We start from the raw sequence: 22155 nt of genomic DNA on the forward strand, positions 1-22155 counted from the left end.
AAGAAGCTGCCACACCCCTGGAAGTGTCCAAGGCCAGGCTGGATGATTGGGATGAGCTTTAAGGTCCTTCCAGCCCAAACCATTCTGGGATTTGCTGATCAGTGACAGATTCCTGGAAATGTTAAAAACTGAGTGGTGTTTCCAAATGGATCCCTGGAAACATTTTGCAAGAATCCATTCTTTAGACTGGGATTCCTAAAATCTCCTTTTCTGTATTTCTGAGGAGATGGAAACAAGAATTGGTGCTGTTTTAGGGAGTTTGTCTTGTTCCCACTGCAGCTCCTGCTCACTGTCAGTGCCATCAGCCTCAGATTTTTAGCTTTGAGAAAATGTAATTTCTTTTTAAAGCAGTCACACATCTTACATCGATTTACCTCATAACTGGATCTGCTTTGCAGAAAATGAGTGTGAAAATGTCTCTGAGATTTGAGACCTTTTCCCCAATAATTCTTGGGTTTTTTTCATACAGTGTTTTTATTTCTTTTGTTTGCAAAACTGACTGAATTATCTACAGTGGCTCATCTGACATGGATGCCAATAAAATATTTATGGTTGATATGCTTATGCATCTAAAATAAACACACAGTATTTTTGTTCCATTATGTGATTTTATATTCCATGAGATCTGATCAATACAATGTCCCATTAAACATAATCGAGCAAATTGCCACCCAGTTACTGTGTTCTGTTCCTTCAGAAAAATGGAAATGTTATTTTCCAGCAGTGCACCTGTGAGGATCCAGTGCTGTTGGAGTTAATGAGGATTGGAATTAATGAGGTGTGGGTGCACTGTTTGTGTGAGCAGGGTGAGGGTGCAGCAGTTCTCTGGTACCACTGGTGGGTGTTTGCCCAGTCCAGACTGGGAACCAGGCTGTGTGTGCCCAGAGTAGCTCTGCAGGGCTGAGTGCCTGGGGTGGTGAGGGAGGGAGTGACAAGATCTGCATGGAGAGATCCTGGGTGGGTGCCCACAGACAGCCCTGGCTGCGTGGGCCCATCCCCTTGGCACAGAACACCACTTTGGCTGTGGCACTGCAGCCATGGGCTCTGTGGGGTCTCTGCAGGGCTCCAGGCTCTCTGCTCCTTGAGAGGTCTGAGCTCTGGTGTGTTCCCTGGCAGAGCTGGCTGACCCCAGCTGTGTTCCCTGGCAGAGGTGGGGGGTGATTCCAGCTGTGTTCCCTGGCAGAGGTGACCCCAGCTATGCTCCCTGGCAGAGCTGGCTGTTACCCCAACTGTGTTCCCTTGCAGAGGTGTGTGTACTGCAGGAAGAGGATGAAGAAGGTGTCTGGGGCCTGTGTCCAGTGCTCCTACGAGCACTGCTCCACGTCCTTCCACGTGACGTGCGCGCACGCGGCCGGCGTGCCCATGGAGCCCGACGACTGGCCCTACGTGGTGTCCATCACCTGCTTCAAGCACAAAGCTGCAAACCAGAACGTAGGTTTTGGGCTGGGCTGGGCTGGGGGATTTGAGGTTTTTTGGTTTCTGGGTCAAAACGTTTTGTGCTTTTAATGCAGAAGGATTGTCCAGGAAGATGTTGTTGGGGATGGTTTAATCTGCAAGAGGGCTTGTTTGGATATTGGGAAAGAATTCTATGAAGAGAGTAGAACACTGGCACGGGGTGCCCAGAGCAGCTGTGGGTGCCCCTGGATCCCTGGCAGTGCCCAAAGCCAGGCTGGATGGGGCTGGGAGCAGCCTGGGACAGTGGGAGGTGTCCCTGCCCTGGCAGGGGTGGCACTGGGTGAGATTTAAGGTCCTTCCCACCCAAACCATTCCACGATTCAATGGATTTTGGATTCCCTTTCCAGCTGTGGCTGGCAGCTGATCCTGCTGTGTCCCTGCAGGTGCCGTTCCGCAGGGAGGTGGCCCTGGGGCAGACAGTGATCACCAAGAACAGGAACGGGCTCTACTATCGCTGCAGGGTCATCGGCACCAGCACCCAGACCTTCTACGAGGTCAACTTCGACGATGGCTCCTACAGCGACAACGTCTACCCCGAGAGCATCATTGTAAGGCAGCCTGGGGACCCTGCTGTGCCACAGGCAGTGCAAACTGTGATCTGTGCCCTGGGCTGGAACAGCAAAGCAAAACTGAACTTTTTCATTTTAATTTTTAAGTTGCTGCTTGCCTAGAAAATCTCATCCCGCTCTTCATGACAGATCTTGTTCCTGACATTATCTCATTTATTTTTTGGTTGCTTTACAAAGATGTGATCTTGCTGAATGCAGATGACTTCACAGAAAGCAGTGTTTGTTCTAAATTTCATCCTATTTGTTTTGTGGTTGAATAATCTTATTTTTCAACTGACAAGTGTGATTCATGGGGGAAGCAGATTGTTCGTAAGCACTTCTGGTTCAAAACAGGGAATTCACTTAATAGAGGGAATGTCTAGAAGAGGCTGATTTGTCAGCTCATGCATTGCCTTCCTGATTGTGCCACTGATTCACTGAGTTGCCCTGCTTGTTTTTGAGATACAGGAGATGGGATGCAGTGGGATTTGTAATGAGAAATGTCCATGAGCTGGGTGCTGGCAGCAGAAGGAGCTGCCAGAGTCGATTCCTGCTCTCCCAGGCTGGTTTTGTTTGAGATGCCCACAATTAATCACAAGTGCAGAAATGTGTCCTATTGCTCATTACCATGTGATTTTTAGCACGCCTCTGGCTCCTGAGCTCTGGTGGAGCTGTGTGTCTGACCTCTCTCTCTGTGTCCTCAGAGCAGGGACTGCATCCAGCTGGGGCCCCCTCCCGAGGGGGAGCTGGTGCAGCTGCAGTGGACGGACGGGATCATCTACAAGGCCAAGTTCATTGCAGCCCAGATCAGCCACATTTACCAGGTGAGTGGCACAGGGGTCCCTGGGGTGTGCTCCAGGATGGGAGAGCTGAGCCTGCACCAGGGATGGGCTGCTGGAGCTGGGAGAGCAGGAGGAGATTTGGGAGCAGATGATTTATTCCCTCTGAGTTTGTCCAGCCTGAACTTGACACCCCTATTAAACTGTGCTCTGTGTCCTTCTGCTTTATGCAGAAAAGTGTATTAAAGTCTTGGGCAAAGGAAATAAGAATCCCTTAAAAACTTTTAATAGTTTTAACATTTTGCTGTGCACGTTTCCATGAATAAACATCCCTGGAACATCTGATGCATAATTCATGATATAATCAGTGCTTAGCAAAAAGGGTTTCATGGGAGGAGTTTTTTGTACCTGGCTGACTATTTCTGCTGGTTGAAATACAAATGTACTTTAGTAGCTGGAGTTGTTTCCTTGTGACCTGTAAAAATGCTTTGTTTAAGATGAAAGAAATTCTTATTACCATATTGGCCTGAATAGAGGGCTGCTTTTATTGTAAGTGAAAAGCTGCTTTTTTCAGGATATGAATCAAAAATCAGTAGAAATGCGAGGTGCTGGGCCAGCTGGGGTACAGATATTTTGGGATCCATGGAGCACTGAATGAATCCACTTGGATAAGACAGAGGTGCCTGAGCAGCACTGAGAGCAGCACTTTTTGGGCTCAGCATCCTCCCCAGAGCTTGGGAGTGCTCATTCCACAGCAGCCCTGGAGACATCCGTGGGGGCTGGCCCCTGATGCTGCCTGGGTGGCACAGGCTGGGAAGGGGCTGTTCAGTGCTGGCTCTGAGTTCATCTTCTGCCTCCCTGCAGGTGGAGTTTGAGGATGGCTCTCAGCTAATGGTGAAGCGTGGGGATATTTATACCTTGGAGGAAGAGCTTCCCAAGAGAGTCAAGTCTCGCCTGGTGGGTACCAAAATAGCAAACAATAAAGCAGCTGCAGCTTGCAGAACCCCTTCACTTTTTTTTTTTCATGTATTTTTTAGACATTAGGTGAATGCAGCCTCCAGTTTCTGTGGCTGTAAAACTGCTTGTCATTCCCAAAATACACAGAGTGGAAGAAATCCTGGCCATGGATGCTTGAGAGGCACAGAAATGATTTCCTCTTGCACGTGTTCAGCTCAGAGTTTATTTCTCTGGTTAAAAGATTATGTTCAGATCATTTTACACCATATGAATTCAGTTATATGGAGTCATCCTGTCCAAGGGTGAGGTGAGCTGGGCTGCAGCTCTGGGGTTTCTGGAGAACTGATTATCACCATGGGACCAAACCCCTTTTCTCACCAAACTGGAGATTTAGAGTGTGGCTTTTACCTATAAATCTCTTAATCTACACAAGATCAGGCTGTCTTTAAGTGCACAGAGTGCAGTTACTGAGCCTACAAAAGATGAGGGATTTATTTAATAGATTTTTTTTTTTTTTGGTTCCAGACCTGCTGGGTGTTTTCAGACCTGGTGTTTTACCCTTTAAAGCCATTTCATTTAACCAGGTGCTGGGGCTGGGGAATGCCCAGGCTGTTCCCAGCCCAGGGGGTCTGTGGGTCTCTCCCTGTGCTCCTGCTGTGCCCCTAATGGTTGTTTTGTGTCTCCTGCAGTCCCTCAGCACTGGGGCCCCTCAGGAAGATGTATTTTCAGGAGATGAAGTGAGAGCAGCCAAGCGTCCCCGGCTGGGGAATCCAAGGAATCCTGAGGAATATGGACAAACCCCAGATTACTTGGCCTTTATGGAGAGCCTGTTGCAGACACAGTACCAGCCTGGGACTCAGAGCAACATGTTTTAACCAGGATTCATTCAAAATATTCAATTAACCCTTTTTGAGTTAGTGGAAAAATAAATAGGAAACTGTGGAATGGAAGACCAGCCCTGTGCAATAGCCTGCTGTGAATTTCTTTCATCTCCTCTTGGTTTGGACTGCAGGAAATAAATCCCTGTCTGGCTGCTACCTCGACCTTGCCAGGAGTTGCTGACCAAGAGCTGGGGAGCTTGGAAACCCTTCAGCTTTTCACACGGAGACTTTGGAAGAGTTTCTACAGATGGAGCTTTGTGACTGGTTCTTTTTTATGAGGAAAGGGTTAAAATTTAACAAAATGACTTTTTCAGATCTGTCAAACTTTTGTCTTTCAAGGTGCTATTACATTGACTACTGAAGCAGCCTTTGGAATCGTGTTTTCTGTACATAGACGTCACCTTTGTGAAGTTTTCTATGAATGAGCATTATTAAAAAAAAAAAGCAAGCAAAAATAGGAAAATGAAAGTTTCCACAAAACATTTTTCTAGATTATGGCTTTAAAACAGAAAATAAATTAAATCCTCCCCCCCTCACCCCCAAATGAATTGTGACTGATGTTACAGCGGGGAGAGGGAGAGCAAGAGCAGATGTCCTGGAATGTTCTGGGTTCTTCTTTTGTAAAGAAACACTATCTTTGTAAGCTGGGGAAGGTGGGGGAAGAAATGTTCACTGCTGGGGTGTTTCTGCCATTGGCTCTCTGCACGCCCTGGGCTGGATGTTGGCATCGCTGCCACGTCCCCAGGGAGGGGCTTAGGGAAGAAATGGCCAGGTTTGGGTCATTCCTGTCATCTTCCTTCCCCATCTTTGCCATCACAGTTGCTTTCTAGTTCAGGATCAGCATGGCTTTGAGTTCCAGTGTGCCACCCTGGTTTGGCAGTGTTCTGTTGCTGCTTGTGTTAGCTCCCCACGAGCCAGAGGCTCCCAGCAGCACTTCTCCCTTAGCACTTATCCTTTCTCTTTCCTTTGTCTCTTTATTTTTTAATTTTTTTTTTTTTGAGTTGTGCTCCTTACAGTGTGAGAATCATTCCATGACAGAAGCTTGGGAGGTGTTTGTATGTTTTTCTTTTATCCTATTAAAGAAGAAATTCCTCAAACATCTGATTGTCGTGACATCCTTTCCTTAAGCAAAGACTGAGCCTGTGAGTTGCTCCTGGGGAAGAGGAGTGCAAGCCCTGCCTGTGATGGACTCAGCTCACTGAGGACTGAAGGAGCATTAAAGGCAGACCCCAACCCTGAAGTGCTGAGTGGGCAGCTCCCAGCTGGACCTTTGGGAATCCCCCGGGGCTGAAGAGCTGCTTGGGAAGGAGCCTGATCCAAACCCTGCTGCAGTCACTGGAAAGTCTTCCACTCTCCTTGGAGGAGCTGAGTCAGTGCAGAGGGAGAGAAGGAGGCAGGGCTGGTGCTGAGCTGGGCAGAGCTGGGGGGGTTCAGGTGCAGGGGGAGAGCAGAGGGCACCCCTCCCTCCACCCCAGCAACCTGCAATGCTGCACTGCAATCTTTTCCACTTAATTCCCTGAAATGACTGGATGGAGAGAGACAACATTCTTGTTTTGATTATTATTTGTAAGCCCCTTTGCAAGGTGGCCGTTGTTCTGGGGAGAGGCTGTTAAGCAATGCTCTGGCTGCATCTTTAAGGGAATAAGTGGGAAGGATTTGTGGGCTAGCAGATGGTAGATTAGCATCTTAAGAGACTCCATGGGTATTAAACTGTCCTAGTGAAAGAGTGGAGATAGAATAAAGCAATTTAATTCCTTTTTTACTTTGGTTTTGTTCTCCCTTGAGGACTGGAGGTCCCATCCCTTCTCCCGCCTCTGCTCCGGGTCCTTTTTGTGTGCGTGGCTGAGCGTGCGTGGTTGTAAGGCCTTGAAAACAGGGTTCTGCTTTTGGGTTTTTTTTTTTATTTCTGAGTTTTTGACGTTTTCAGTAGATGTCTCCACGAATAAAACCAAACTGAGACTAATAAAAGTTAAAAAAATTGGCAAGGTTCTCCCAGCCTCGGTTGTTCCTCCCACAGAGCTGTCTCCTGTCGGTTGAAATGTGATTAAATAGAAAACTTGCTGTATAAAAGACTAAGAATGTTGCCAGGCCACGAGAGAAATATTTAAAACAATTGAAAGAGAAATTTAACCAGCAGAGGAATTTTGTTGGAGGTGGGAGGGAAGGGTGGGATGGGATGAGTGGTTGTGAGCGACGGGGAATTTCCTCTGCATGTTCGAGTCCTGCATAGCTGTACCATGTGTAGTACCTTCCCCAAATACTATTTATATTGTAAAAACACAAGTGTGTTCCCTCACCCCATATTCAGATGCTGAGTTATGTTAAACATGGACTTGGAACTGTCAAATGCCCTTCCTTGGTGCAAGGCTTTTCTCTCTTTTTGTTGATTTTTAAATCCCTCATTTTGCTTTAGGAATGACTTGTGCACATTCAGGATGGTGGCCATGCTGATGGCCCCTATTGAAAGGAAAAGAGGAAATGCACATTCCTACCCCTTCCTCCAGTGAAATATATTTGTGTCTGATTATGTGCTATTAAAATAATGATTTTTTTTTCTTTTCCCCCCTAGATTAAGGCTGTAATGTATTTTTTGCCTATTTTTTTCTCTGCCTCTAGGTTCAAAATGAATTAAAAGCTGTTGAGCATTTCAGAATGACACTTTCTGGGGGGTTGAAGTCTCTTCATTTCTAAGTTTAAGGTCTTGTGCAGCAGGAGGTCATTGAGCCTCCTCAAACAGCATCTCCCTGAACTTCATTTAAACACCTTTAATTTCCCACCCAGAGCTTTCAGGTCATCTCTCCTTCCTTGTCCCAAGAGTGACTGTGCTGCCACAGGCACACACAAAAAAAGCAGTTTTGGCACAATCCTGAGACTCCAATGAGCTGGAGCTGTTGACACAGAATTATTTGGCAGCTTTGGTAGCAGAGGAAGAGAAGTCCTTGGGTAACTTGCTCACCAATAGGAAATCACTGGGAGTTATTTATTCTGCATGAGAGCAGCAAAACAATTAAATTTTTGGTTTCCAACGGGGGAAATGTAAAGGTCACTGTGCAAGCACTGTTTGGAATTGCACAGCGACCACAGTTTAACCACTTTTCCTGTGGAACAAACAGGATTTTGGCTCTGTCTCAGCACAGTTCACTTTGGCTTACCTCTCCAGCCAGCCTTGCCATTTCAGATGCCAGCTGCTAATATCCCCTAGCAAAGGAGCCAGCCTGCCTCTGAAACAGGAGTGATCCCCTCCCCTGTGCCCCAGAGCGGGGTTTAAAAATAAAGAAAAGGCCAGACCCTCTGCTCATCTGCTTCATTTCACTGGAGCCATCTCTGGAAAATGCAGCAAATGGTCTTTGCTCAGGAGGGAATGGTCAGTGATCCGGGCCAGGATGCTGCTGCCTGAACAAAGGATGCTCCCTTTATCCAGGGATTCATCTGCCTGAACGAGGAGATGAACCCGAGCTGATTGCAGGTGCACGGGGCTCCCTGGGCACTTCTCTCCCTGGAGAAGCCACGAGGTGGGAGAAGAGCTCTGGTGCAAGTGTGAATTCCTCGTGCTCTGCTCAGAGCTGAGGTTTCCTTCCTTTGTCACCTGGAGAGCTCAGAGCCACTCGGGGCTGGAGACGTGCCTGGTTAATGTGGGATTCAGCTGGGACATGGAATTAACTCTGCAATCCAGGAGCTTCGTGGCCTGCCTTGGGTGATTAGTGTGAGATTTTTGTCAGCACCAAGTGAAAAATCTGCCTGAGCACAACTTTGTGGGATGGGTCTGGAGCAATTTCTCATCACATTTTTCACTAATTCAGCTTAGAGACAATTGGCTGCTTGTTAAAAGCTGCAATTTCTCTCACTTCTGTGCTACTCCCAAACCGAGGGCTTGGTCCATTCTGTCCAGATAAATTTCCCTGCAGTTTTTCTCAGCAGTGAGAGATGTCCTTGGGTGTTTTCCTGCCTCCAGGGGTTTGTGCCCAGAGCTGGGGGTGACACGGAGCTGTGCCCTGAGCAGCAGCAGTGCCAGGCCCTGGCACAGGTGCCCAGAGCTGCCCTGGAGTGCCCAAGGCCAGGCTGGGCAGGGCTTGGGGCCCCTGGCACAGGGGAGGGTCCCTGCCGTGGCAGGGGTGCAGTGATGAGACACGAAATTTGTTGAAATTCGATTTTTCTCCTGGTTTTCCTCTCCTGGAGAGAGCTGAGCAAAAGCCACCCCTGAGCTGAGAAGTTTCTGTTGTGCCAAAAGTGAAAAATTCCTCCTGAAATCCTCGGGCTCAGTCGGGGTGTGAGGGCACAGGGAGCTCGGGCTGGGAGCTGCTGTGGCACAGGGTAGCACAGGTGGCACAAGGTGACACAGCGGTGACACAGGGTGGCATAGGAGTGGCACAGGGGTGACACAGGAGTGGCACGGGGATGGCACAAGGGTGGCACAGGGGTGACAACACCTCTGGCACTGTACCTGGGACCTGCCAGCCTGGAACAGGGATCAGCCATGTCCTGCTGCAGCTTCCCAGCACTGATGTTCCTTTCCTTTTACCCTTTTCTCTTTTCCTTTTTCCCTTTCCCTGTTCCCTTTTCCCAGTTTCCTTCTCCCTCTTCCCTTTTCCATTTTCCCTTTTCCCCTTTCCCTTTTCTCTGTTCCTTTCTCCCTTTTCCCTTTCCCCTTTTCCCTTTCCCTGTTCCCATTTCCCAATTTCCTTTTCTCTTTTCCCTGTTCCTTTCTCCCTTTTCCTTTTCCCTTTCCCTTCTCCCTTCTCCCTTCTCCCTTCTCCCTTCTCCCTTCTCCCTTTCCCTTTTCCCTTTCCCTGTTCCCATTTCCCAGTTTCCTTTTCCCTTTTCCCAGTTCCTTTTTCCCTTTTCCCTTTTCCATTTCCCTTTCCCTTTTCCTTTCCCTGCAGTGCAGTCTCTCTGTGCCACTTCCCAGGCCCATGGTTATAATCTGGTTTTCTCCTGCCATCCTCCCCCTCCTTATTTTTATGTCAGTGCTCCATGGGGGAAGTTTTCCCTTTTGTACAGCTCTGCTTTCAGTTTAACAGCTCTGCTTTCCTGCAGAAATTGCAAATAGGCTCTCCCAGCTGCTTTGTTCCTGCTCCGTGTTCCTTTCTTTCCTCAGGATTTGGCTTCACTGTGTTGAGAGAAGGAGGAAGAAAATTCCTTCCCTGAGCAGGCTCCAGTTCAAGGAGCTCCTGCTGTTTCCCTTGGGGCTTCCTCCAGTCCAGAGCAAGGAAAACAAATTAAAACCAAGGTGGTGGAACCCACCAGAATATTTTACACTTATTTTGGTGATTCATTAACTCCAGAGTAGTTTGGGGAAAATTATGGAGTTGTGTTTTTGTGTTGTTGGAGCATCCTGTGTGCATAATTTGGGGTCAGATTAATTCCTGTGTGATAAAGGAATAAAAAACCACAGTGAAGTCAGGCTTGTGCCCTGGAAATGGTTTCCAGTCTTTGCTAGAACACATTGAAACAAGATAATGGGAAAAATAATGGGAAATGTGGTTTGCTGTGTAATCTCTGGCCTCTGGAGATTTCGTTTTGGTGACTCAGCAGACACAGAAATGAAAACTTGAGGCATTTGGCCACTGCCAAGGTCGTGGTCGTTGCTCTTGCAGCAGGATTTGAAGTTTCACAATAAATTTGGTGCAAAAAGAAAGAGAATTCCAAGGTGCTGCTGGCAGCTGCCTGCACGCAGGGACGTGGGCCTGCAGTGAGATAGGAACGGGTGCAATTATTCCAAGAGCCGAATTTCTTTGGGGTGATTATTTGCTTCCAAGTCAGCTCTGCCCTGCCCTGCCCAGCACTTCCAAAGAGGGGGATTAAAACAAACCAGGGAGGTTTTTTGGGGTCCGTCTCAGGCGTTGTGAGCTGAGGTGTGGAAGCACCTTTGGCACAGCTCCAGCGTCCCCTCCCTCCCCAGGGAGGGCTCAGGGGGCCCAGGCAGGGACAGAGGCACAGCCAGGAGAGGGAGGAAGCTCTGGGGGCTGTTCTGGAGCTCTGGGAGCTGTTCTGGAGTCTGGGGGCTGCTCTGGAGTCTGGGGGCTGCCCTGGAGCTCTGGGAGCTGTTCTGGAGCTCTGGAGCTGTTCTGGAGTTCCTGGGGTTGTTCTCGAGCTCTGGGAGCTTTTCTGGAGCTGTTCTGGAGTCTGGGGGCTGCTCTGGAGCTGTGGGGGCTGTTCTGGAGTCTGGGGGCTGTTCTGGAGCTGCTCTGGAGCTCAGGAGCTGCTCTGGAGCTGTGGAACTGCCCTGGAGCTCTGGGAGCTGCTCTGGAGTCTGGGGGCTGCTCTGAAGCCTGGCAGGGGATGCTGCTCTGCTCCCTCCATTTTTCAGGGATGCTCTGCTCCCTCCGTTTTTCAGGGATGCTCTGCTCCCTCCATCTCTCAGTGCTGGGGCAGGGGGGCCAGCCCAGGCTGCAGCAGGGACCCCCCAGCTCTGCCTCCTGCTGCACGGAGCAGACAAAGCCAAGATCTGATAGCAGAGCTTGGAACAGCTGTCTGCTGACAAGTATAATACACTGTATTAATGGTGTCATTATTATTCCCTAATTAAAAGCTAATAACGAAGAGTTAATTGCCTTTAAAAGATGAAGCAGTGCCGTGGCAGGGATTTATCTCTGTTTTTCTTTGCTCGCCTGGCTGTGCTGATATTTTCAGGCTAATTAATTGAATCAAATCTTACTGAAAACTAATAATCTCCCTGTGTCGATTCAGCCAATTGAATTAAAAGGTATTTGCTGGGTGCTGGGCTTGAGGGAGCCTCAGGTATTTATAAAGAGGAGCTGGGTGTGGGTTGTCACCTCGGTCAGGGGGTCAGCAGCACAGCACAGCCCCCAGAGGGGAAATCCCAGTGGGGAAAGTTCCTCTGGTGCCCCGAGCAGGGACAGGGACACAGCCAGGGTGGGATTTGGGATTTTGGGAGGGAATTCCGCCCTGGAGGGGGTGCCCAGGGCAGCTGTGGCTCGCTGGCAGTGCCCAGGGCTGGCACTGGGGACAGGGGGACAGGGGGAGGTGGCCCTGCCTTGGGGCAGCCACAGCTCCTGCTGCTGCTGCTCCCCTTCCCCAGCCCTGCTGTGCCCTGCTGGGGAGGTTTTGGGGGATTTTGTGGTTTTCTGGGGAGTTTTTGGGTGTTTTTGGGGAAGTTTTGGGGTGCATTGGGGTGGTGTTGGGTGTTTTTGGGGAGTTTTGGAGTGTTTTTGGGTGTTTTTGGGGTGTTTTTGGAGTGTTTTTGTGTGTTTTTTGGGGTGTTATTGAGGAGTTTTGGGGTGGTTTGTGGTGTGTTTTGTGTGTTTTGGGGTGTTTTTGGGTGTTTTGGGGGAGTTTTTGGGGTGTTTTGTGTGTTTTTTGCAAGTTTTGGGGTGTTTTGGGGTGTTTTGAGGGTGTTTTGGGGGTGTTTTTGGGGAGTTTTGGGATGTTTGGGGGTGTTTTGTGGGAGTTTTTGGGGTGTTCTTGGGGATTTTTGGAGTGTTTTTGGGTGGTTTTTGGGTATTTTGGGGGAGTTTTTGGGGTGTTTTGGGTGTTTTTGGGGTGTTTTGCAGGAGTTTTTGGGGTGTTTTTGGGGAGTTTTGGTGTGTTTTCTTGGGTGTTTTTGGGATGTTTGAGGGTGTTTTTGGGTGTTTTTTGGGTGTTTCTTTGGGTGTTTTTGGGGAGTTTTGAGGTGTTTTGGGGGTGTTTTTGGGGTGTTTTTGGGGTGCAGGTGCAGTCACAGAACAGTGTGTCAAACTCCCCCACAAGTGACCCCTGTGCAGCTCCTGGCACTCGTGTGGTGCCAGCTGGAGGGAACCAAATGTTCTCTCTGGAAGTTCACTTTATCACTGTTCATCTCCTGTGCGCAGTAAATTTTATTAAAGTTCCCCAAAGAGCAAACTGTAAATTCATTAGGGCCCGTTTTGGACTGCACCTTCTCTCATTTTGGGTAAAAAAGCAGATTAGAAGTCATCTGGGCTCCGTGATAATTAAAAAGAAGATGCTCAAACATAATTCTTAATTAAACAGCAATGAGATAAGAACTTGTGTAGTCTGCTTTTGGTGTGTTGGAAAGATGCAGAGGTTCCCATTGTAATTATGTGATTTATGATCTTCCACACAAAGATGTAATTAGTTTTTTCTCCCCCCTTTTTAAAATTTAAACATTATTTAGATTAAAAAATTGTGCAGCAATTTGAATCTGCTTTTCCTGAAGGAATAGCAATTTGCTTTGATTTATCTTTAGGTTTCAATGTACAAAAATTATTTGGAGCTAAAAGGGGATACCCTAAAATGAGACCCCTCCGGGTGTTATTCCCTGCTGCAGCCCCAGAGCAGGATACTTGGAGCCCCATCCAGTCTGAGCCTTAAGCAAGGTGTTTGCTGTCCTAAAAAATATAAAAATATATCTAGGTGTGAATATAAAAATACAAAAAATACAAAATATAAAAATACATCTAGGTATGAATTGGTGTATGGATATAAAAATACAAATATACTAAAATATTAAATATAAAAATTCATCTATGTGTGAATACAAAAATACAAAAAATGCAAAAAATAAAAATACATCTAGGTGTTAATAGGTGTATTAATATAAAAATACAAATATGCTAAAAATGCTAAATGTAAAAATACATTGATGTATTAATAGGTGTATAAAGGTAAAAACACAAATATACTAAAAATACTAAATAAAAAATACATCTATGTATGAATATAAAAAATACAAATACACTAAAAATACTAGATATAAAAATTCAGCTGTGGCATCCTGCTGGTTCTTGCCCTGGCTCTGCCAGCCCTGAGATGGGAGTGGAACCTGACTCACTGGTGCTCAGCAATTTCCTGAACAACACCTTACACGGCTCAGGACATTACATATTTAAAAATAAGAGATTTTTTTGTTTGTTTGTTTTTTTTTTTTTTTAATCATTTGTACACATTTTTCCCCCCCTGGGGTTTATTATCCTCAGTAAGCCCGGGATAAAGCCCTTGTGTAAGCCATGAACGTGGGGCTGCCATCTGCAGCCTGCCCTGGCACACAGAGCCAGCCCTGAGCCCCAATTCCTCCCTCCCCAGTTTCTCCCTCCCAATTTCTCCCTCCCCAATTTCCCCCTCCCCAATTCCTCCCTCCCAATTTCTCCCTCCCAATTTCCCCCTCCCCAATTCCTCCCTCCCAATTTCTCCCTCCCAATTTCCCCCTCCCCAATTCCTCCCTCCCCAATTTCCCCCTCCCCAGTTTCTCCCTCCCCAGTTTCTCCCTCCCGAGGCTGGGGGAGCTGGGCTGAGCTGCCTAGGGAGGTGAGGGAGGGATGCAGCAAATGCTGGGAGAGAGTGTGGCTATCACATATTATCAATCAATCAATCAATCACATATTAGCAATCAATCACACATTATCACACATTATCAATCAATCAATCAATCAATCACACATTATCTATCAATCACATTATCAATCACACATTATCTATCTATCTATCACACATTATCAATAATCAATCAATCAATCAATCAATCAATCACACATTATCCATCAATCACATTATCTATCACACATTATCTATCTATAACACATTATCAATAATCAATCAATCAATCAATCACACATTATCTATCAATGACACATTATCACACATTATCTATCACACAGCAGGGTCACTGCTGCTCTGCTGCAGCCACAGGGCACCCCACCCTGCCAGGGCCAGGGACAGGGTTTGGGACAGGAACAGGGACAGGGACAGGGCCATGGCAGGGACACCTCCCACTGTCCCAGGCTGCTCCAGCCCTGTCCAGCCTGGCCCTGGGCACTGCCAGGGATCCAGGGGCAGCCCCAGCTGCTCTGGGCACCCTGTGCCAGCCCTGCCCGCCCTGCCAGGCAGGAATTGTCTCTCCTCCATCCCTGCTTGCCTCCTGCAGTGCCTGTGGAGGTGCTGCAGTGGCTGAACTCGTGCTTTCCTCCCTGGGAGAGCTGGGAGCTCCTGTGTCCCCTTCCCAGAGGATGCAGCAATGGTAAGACAATTTTCTCAGCACCTCTGAGGGTATTTACTTTTTCCATTTCAGTTCTACATCTGTTCACTTGCCGACTTGGAATTTGCAACCATCTTATTTGGGAGAAGGAATTGATTTCTCGGTCTGTTACTGCTGCTCTTGGTATAATTAAAGCATATTGCAACGTGAGGAATTTCTCCTGGCCTGGGAACTGCTTTGCCACTTGGGTAATTCTGTAAACCAAGGAAAGCTTTTCCTTTTCCTCTGGAATGTAAATTACAGTTACAGCTACTTTAAAGCCTTTGTTCTGCTGCAGGGGACTGGGGGCTCTTGCTTTAGGGCTGTGCAGGGGCCTGGGGGCTTTTGCAAATCAATCCCCTCAGGGATTTGGCATCCAGGCTGCTGGAAATTCAGTTTACAGTTTACAAACTGGGAGCTGGGACAAGCCTGCTCCCCGCAGGGCCCTGGAAGGGCTTTGCTGCTCTGAGCTCAGGGCAGAGCTGGGCTGGGTGAGCCTGGGGCAGGCACAGACATTGATCAGGCTGTCAGGAGCATCCCCAGGTGGGACCAGCACTGGCCAGGGCTGCCAGGAATGTTCCAGCCTGGATGTGCTGCTGGAGCAAGCCCTGAGCCGTGCCCTGGACACTCCAGGAAAACCCGGGCTGGGTTTGGCTCTGCTCTCAGTGTCCCTCTCATCTGCAATAAAAGGGGATCTGAGATCCCTGCTGGTGCCTGTCCCTGCCTTGACCCTGCTCCTCTGGGGGAACTGGATCTGTGTGGGTCTGCAGCCCCTGGGACAGCCCTGTTCTGTGAAAATTCCCTGCAATGATTCACTCCTTCCCCCTGCTCACACCTCTAATAAACTCCCTGTCAAAGCTGTCATCTGGAGCTCGTGTGAGAGAGAGAGAGAGAGGGAAAAATCCCAGGGATCAATAAGGAACAAGAGCTCTCCCTCCCTCCCTGCTGCAAACGGGCATTAATGGGCCATCACTTAGAGTTTAATTAAAACCAAAGTCAGCCCTGTGCCAGGTTTCAGGCTGGTGCTGTCTGGCACAGCAAACCCAGAGGCTGAGAGCAAGAATTCCTCTTTCATCTGCCCTTTGCACCTGGGATGGGCACAGGGTGCCCTGGGATCATTTGTGCTATCATTTATTTTATCATTTATTTTATCATTTATTTTACCATTTATCAATCCCTACCTCAGGCAGCCACATTCAAAACCTGTACCTGGGATGTAATTCCAGCAGCTTCTCCTGGGGCTGCTCCCTGTGAGCCTCACCCTTGCTGGGCACTGCCAGAGCTCCAGGAAAATTGGGACAATGCTCCCAGGGATGCCCAGAGTGGGATTTACTGGGGGGTCTGTGCAGGGACACTGATGATCCCTGTGGGTCTCTCCCAATTCAAGATATTCCACGATTCTGTGAAAAGATTTCATCCTGTATTTGCTTCCCTAACTGGCTTCCTGTGGAGTTGGTTGGGATTTTTTGAAAGATTTACTTAGCTCCCAGCTGCCGTTCCAATTCTCCTTGCCACTCACCTTCCTGTGCTCCGTGTGGAATTGATTTCAGTTCTGTCAGGGGTTTGCATTTCAGCCTGGGGGATGGTCATGCCAGCTCAGGGAAGGATGGAAGCAGAATGAGAGCCTGGAGAGCAGGGATGGGGATGATTGTTGTCACAGAGAGAGGAATGGCAGCGCTGGGAGAGCAGGGGGTGGCTGAGAAACAGAGCCCAGGAGAAGAATCAGCTTTCCCTTCCTACTCTTCAATGATAACACAAAGTGAGCATCAAAAATGCCCTCCCTGCTGTGAGGCTGCTGGGGTGCCTGTCCCGTGGCCGTGGCTGAGCTGTGGAGCTTTTGTGTTACAAATTTCCTTGGAGAGCAGATGATGAAGTCAAAACTCGTTCCTGTTCCCAGACTGCCTGCAGGGACACACGCACACGAGGCTGGTTATAAACCGGGAGATTTCTGGGTTTTATTCCTGTCTCTTTCTTCCTGTGCCTCTGGGCTGTTGCTGTTTGATGTGTGCTTGGCTCCCTCCCCTCCCTCTCTGGCAGGGAGTAACAGCATTTTGGAGGTGGTGCCATTCCCTGGCATCTCAGCTCACCTGATGCTGATCGTGGCTCTCTGTGAACTTGCTAATTAATTTTATTGTTCTTTTCTTTGAGCTGCAGTCAAGCTGCTGCTGGTGGTGTCAGTGAAGGAAGGAGAGGGGGAAGCTGTGGAAGGGAGGGCAGGATCCCAGATCCCAGAGCAACTCTTCCATCAGTGCCACCCCTGCCATGGCAGGGACACCTCCCACTGTGCCAGGCTGCTCTGGCTGTCCTTGGGCATTCCCGGGGGTCCAGGGGCAGCCACAGCCTCTCCCAGGCTCAGCTTTCTGCTCCTGGCATCCCCCATGGCCCTGCAGGTGACACCAGGGTGGCACCAGGGTGGCACTGGGGCTCTGCAGGTGACACCAGGGTGACACCAGGGTGGCACCAGGGTGGCACTGGAGCCATGGCCCTGCAGGTGACACCAGGGTGGCACTGGGGCTCTGCAGGTGACACCAGGGTGACACCAGGGTGGCACTGGGGCTCTGCAGGTGACACCAGGGTGACACCAGGGTGACACTGGGGCTGTGGCCCTGCAGGTGACACCAGGGTGACACTGTGGCTCTGCTCCTCACCCCTCTGGGCCCCCTGGAGCAGGGGCAGGGCTCTGAGCCCCGTGCCACCCCGGGGCACAGGGACAGGGGCAGAGCCCTCCTGGTGGCCCTGGCACTGCCCCACTCCTCAGCCCTGGAGCAGCCCCAGCCTCGTGCTGCTGCACTTGGGGCCCAAAGCTCCCAGGTGAGCAGGCTCCTCCTGGCACAGGTGCCTGCTTGCAGCAGGAGCAGGGGGACAGCAGTGTCCCATGTCCCCAGGCAGCAGCAGGGGGGTTTGGGAGGCCCTGTCCCACACACACAGGGCTGCAGCACGTTCAGACAATCTTCCTTTAATACAAAGTCAATATATCTACATACACCGTGGTATGAAAACCACTTACTGTTTCAGTTTGAAATAACAGTGTGAAAGCAACAGCACTTTGCTCTCATACAAAGAAAAAAACCTCCCCCCTCCCCCCAACTTGTCCAGTAAGATTTTGCTGCAACATACTTAGAAATTTGGGCAACTTTCACACAAATAAGTAAAACCTCGAAGAAGCCTTTCAGTTGGTTCTTTTTTTTTTCTTTTTCTTTTTTTTTTTCAGTTAAAGACAGGAAATGGATTGTGTGGGGGGTTCTGGGCAGCACTTGATGGCCATGATTACCCCTTCTAGAAAATTAAAAAAACAAAAAGGAGAGGGCAGAGGTGAGCAGAGTTTGGGGCAGGGTGGCTTTTCTCAGATGTCCTGTGCTCTGTGCACAGCTGCAGGAAAACTCCTGGGCACAGAGACAGGCCAGGCTGGTACCTGCAACACACCTGGGATGTCAAAACACCTGATGGGTGCCAAGGCTCCAAAATGCCACCTCTGTCTCCAGTCAGCAGAAGCCACTGGTGCTGTTGAATCTCCCAGTTGAGCCCTGGCCCTGCACGGCCACAGCTGAAGGGGAGGGAATTGGCACTGCCACCACCCCTCCACCTGCTGCTCCCCCCTTCCAGGGACCTGGGATATGTCTGTGATTTAAAACAAGAGAACCCAAAAAAAAAATACTAATAATAATAAAAAAAAAAATCCAGAAAGGACATTTTGTTCTTACATGAGCAAGTTAAACCTTTTAAATGGTAGAAAAGCAATATGTAGAAGTAGCAATTTGCACTGCATTTTTATATATCACAGCCATTACACGTAACATTTCTACAGTGAAAAAATAGACTGTCTTTGAACATAATATGAACAAATAAGCAAATTTTTCTTTTAAATTCATTGACTGATATTCTTTGTCTTAAAAAAAAAGGAAAAAAATACACTATTTAAAAAAAAGGTAATGTCACTTGTTACAGTTACATCGATACTTTAAAGAAAGCCACTCACAGTATCTGCCATTGGATGCACCTTCCTGGATCTTTCCCAGTTCTTTTACAGCTGGGGCATGGTGGGGACAGTGGGAGATGTGCAAGGAGTGCTGTGGTGCTGGGCCAGTCCTGAGAGGAGCTCCCGAGAGCTGCTGAGTGCAGAGGCCAGGGGCTGGCACCAGGAACCAGCTGGGTTTTGGAAATCAATTTCTGCAGGTGTTTCTGGGGCTCCTGGCAGGGAGATGCTGCTGGCAGGAGCAGGGGGACACTCAGGGCAGCAGGGGGGTGTGGATGCACAGAAAGGGAAGGGGCTGCCTTTCTTCCCACCCTGCTCCAAGGAAAGCCTGGTGTGCTGGGAGGGGGCCCAGACCCAGCAGCCAGAGACCCCAGCCCAAGCAAGGGGAGGGGCTGCCCCCCACAGCCAGCTCTGGGGGTTGTAACTCTCGCTCTGTCCTTTTAAATATCCTAAAAAATAAATTTTGGAATTAGAAGAAATGAGGAATGTTCCAAGTATTCAAAATGTGAGCTATAAAACCTCTGGCGTGGCAGGGGCATCCCGTGAATGCTGTTTGCAAGGTGCCTGCAAGCCCAGAATCATCCCAATGCTGATACTGAGGTTATTAAGACTCCAGCTAGAAGAACTCCTGACCCTAAGTTTGCCTAAGTGTTGAGATTCAGCTCCTTTTCTTTCACAGAACACCTTCAATTCTGCAAGTGACTTCCTTTAAAGACTGCCAACTACATTAGTAAATAAACTGAACTCTAATGATGTAACCAAAGTCGGTTTTTCCTTCCCTTCTCCAGCAGAAACGGTTCCCAAGGTGTGTTGTAGCTTTTGGATCAGTTTCCTTGTGTCCATCCATCCTCCCCAGTGAACACCTCCTGAGGTTCCAGAGCAGCTCTGAGCAGCCCTCCCGAGCTGCCCCTGCGAGGGCCAGGTCACAACGTGGAGATCCCCAGGGGTGTTCCTTCCAATGCTCCCCCTGCTCCCGATGCACTGTCCAGATGAAAAGGTTCTTCTTCTGAGTCAGTTTTGTAAGTTCAAGCGCTCCTCCTGGGTCAGAAGAGGCCTTCCAGGACTGAAGTGGTTGGTAGAGTCTGCACAACGATGGCTTTTTATGTTGCATAGTGATCAAAACTTCCCAGATACTCCAGAGCTGCCTGGTAACAGAACTGGTATTCATCCTGCCAACAGCAAAGAGAAGCAGCCTCAGAGGTGGGAGTGGGCTCCTCAGGATCCCTGTCCTGCTTTGCAGACAGCACAAAGCTGAGCAGGAACCTCTGTGATTCTCAAAGAGCTCAGAACTCCTGGGAGGGGAAGTTCCAGCTCTCCCCTTTATGCCTGTGCCTCTGAGTACTGAACATCCCCCTCTCCTGTCAGCCCCAAGCCAGATTCTTGTTCTTGGGTAAGAACAGAGGCTCCAGACTGGGATGGAATCTTTAAGGGACTTTCTAACAATAGGAATATATATTTTTAAATTCATTTTTATATTTTTAAATTCATTTCTTAGGTGAAGTCAGCAGGGCAGCCTGGGCTTGCTGAGTGACCTCAAGTGAGGGTTTGGCAATGGTCAGGGTTTGGCAATGGACAGGGTTTGGCAATGGTCAGGGTTTGGCAATGGCCAGAAAGGCCGGGCTGGACAGGGCTTGGAGCAGTGAAGGGAGTGAAACAAGAGGGGCTTGAGGTCCCTCCCAATCCAACCCAGCCCATTTTATGATTCCTGGGACAGCTGGGGCCCCCTCACCTCTGTTTGCACCATTGCAGGTCGTTGTGTTCGCAGCATCTTCACTGTCTGGAAAATATCTACAACCCCCTCGTAGCGCATCCGCTCCAGCACGATGCTCAGGGTGATGAACACTCCGGTCCTGCCCACGCCAGCACTGCAGGAAGGGCAGGAAATGATCAGGGAATTGTGTGCTACAGTGTCCAAATGTTCCTGTAAATGCTGCTCGGGGTGGGGCTGAGCTGAGCCCTGTGAGCACGTTGGAAGTGGAGAGCCTGGGTCAGTCCTCCAGGAGAGATACCCAGAAATAAACCAAGTGCCAGAGTGTGACCCAAAAAATGTTTGAGAAAGGGAAATTTAAGAAGTTAAAAGCTTTGGGTAGTGGTAAACAGCGTTCAGTGGGAAAATTATTCATAATATGTAATACTGGGCTTTTGAAAATGAATAATTTTAGTAAGAATGGATCATCCTGCCCTGCCTGTAGCTAAGGAGGTACAATTCTTGCTAGCAGCCAACACCCAGCGGGCTTTTGGTGTAAATTGGAGGTGTAAATTTGGCTGAGACTGGTAAAAAATACTTCTAATTCTGCAGGTCAAATATTATAGATATTCTACAGATATCCTATATGTCACACTGTGGCTCCCATCTCCTTCAGAGATATTTCATCTCTCTGAATAGAAAGGGTCAAAAGCCTCGTGGGCAGGGCTGAAGGGAGATGAGTTTGGCTGGCAGAGGGAAGTGTTTGGCACCAACATCCCTGAGAAATCTCCCTGCAAGGATGGGGTGAGAAGGGGGGATAGCTGGATTTCAATTCCTGCTGCTGTCCCCCATCCCATCTGGATGGGTGTGCCCATGTGCCTACCTGCAGTGGACAGAGATGGGGCCATCCTGGCCAAACTGCTCCTTGGTCTTGTGCACCTGCCCAATGAAGTCGATGAAACCTTCTCCTGATTTTGGCACACCTTGCTCTGGCCAGTCAGTGAACTGGAACTGACGGACAGTTCGTGACTGACCATCCTGGGGGACAAAACAGCAACAGCTCAGCACCCGTGTTTGTGACAACACACAGGAAAGGCAAAAAACTCCCCTATTTTTGCTGCTAGTTTGTTAAAGAGCATGAAAAGTTAAGGCAGCTCAGTGTTGCAGTCAAGTGCACACGTATTTATTATCCAGCCCCATCATGATGAAGCTGCTTGTGTTGCAGTTGACGTTCCTGGAGTCAGGCTGTCAGCACAGATCCATATCCTGGCAGGTGCTGAAAGCTCTGACCACTGCAGACAGCACAGATGGAGTCTTCAGCAAAGGAACGTTCAAGGTGAGGTGTTGGCCCCTCTAATCAATCTTCACAAAGAATTGCCACAGTGTCAGAATTACAGCTGACAGGAAGATAAATCTTGTTCTATGAGGACTGATGAGGCATCCTCCTCCTCAACCTTGCAAATTGAATTATCAGGTTCTGGAATACTTTGGCAACCTCAAAAGCTGTGCTGTGAGAGGGAGGGTTATGTTTGCTACTGAAATTTGAGAAGGTATTGAAATGTTCCTTTAGATGAGAAACCTGACATTGAATCGAAGATTATTGGAGTGAATTTGTCCCTTTGAACATGACTGACAGTGGCTCCTCTCCAAGCCATAGAAGTGCTCGTTTTCTGAAGGGTGCAGAGAAACCTTTGCAAGATCTTTATCAGCTTTTGTGGGCAAATACTTTCTGCTTTCACCTCAAATAAGCTGCAGCCAAACCCCAAAGCCAGGCACCTCTCTAAAAAAGCAACTCAAGGCAATGAGAGAGGTTTAAAACTACTTTCAATTTGTAAGAACAAATATTCCAGTACAATCTGTGTGCATGTGTTCTGTTCCTCATCCCAACTGAGCTCTTGGGCACATGGACTCCAAACCTCCCTGGGC

General features: G+C 48.7%; 2 protein-coding genes across 6 annotated transcripts in view; one reads left to right on the top strand and one right to left on the bottom strand.

Annotated features, from left to right (window-relative positions):
* KDM4B (lysine demethylase 4B) overlaps positions 1 to 7273 on the top strand; it is a 73083-nt gene extending 65810 nt beyond the window's left edge. For all 5 annotated transcript variants that reach the window (XM_064396182.1, XM_064396183.1, XM_064396185.1 and 2 more), the window contains 5 exons: positions 1246 to 1431; positions 1839 to 2003; positions 2708 to 2827; positions 3647 to 3739; positions 4429 to 7273. In XM_064396182.1, coding sequence (XP_064252252.1) covers positions 1246 to 1431; positions 1839 to 2003; positions 2708 to 2827; positions 3647 to 3739; positions 4429 to 4614 — 750 coding nt within the window. In that variant the 3' untranslated portion in view covers positions 4615 to 7273. The remainder of the gene's footprint in view (positions 1 to 1245; positions 1432 to 1838; positions 2004 to 2707; positions 2828 to 3646; positions 3740 to 4428) is intronic.
* Positions 7274 to 17509: 10236 nt separating this feature from the next.
* Positions 17510 to 22155, bottom strand: part of PTPRS (protein tyrosine phosphatase receptor type S) — a 146224-nt gene continuing 141578 nt past the window's right edge. The window contains exons 34-36 of the mRNA XM_064396393.1: positions 21113 to 21267; positions 20272 to 20407; positions 17510 to 19711 (exon numbers count right to left, since the gene is read on the bottom strand). Coding sequence (XP_064252463.1) covers positions 19643 to 19711; positions 20272 to 20407; positions 21113 to 21267 — 360 coding nt within the window. The 3' untranslated portion in view covers positions 17510 to 19642. The remainder of the gene's footprint in view (positions 19712 to 20271; positions 20408 to 21112; positions 21268 to 22155) is intronic.

This window comes from Passer domesticus, chromosome 21 (assembly GCF_036417665.1).
Source record: "Passer domesticus isolate bPasDom1 chromosome 21, bPasDom1.hap1, whole genome shotgun sequence".
NCBI lineage: Eukaryota > Metazoa > Chordata > Aves > Passeriformes > Passeridae > Passer > Passer domesticus.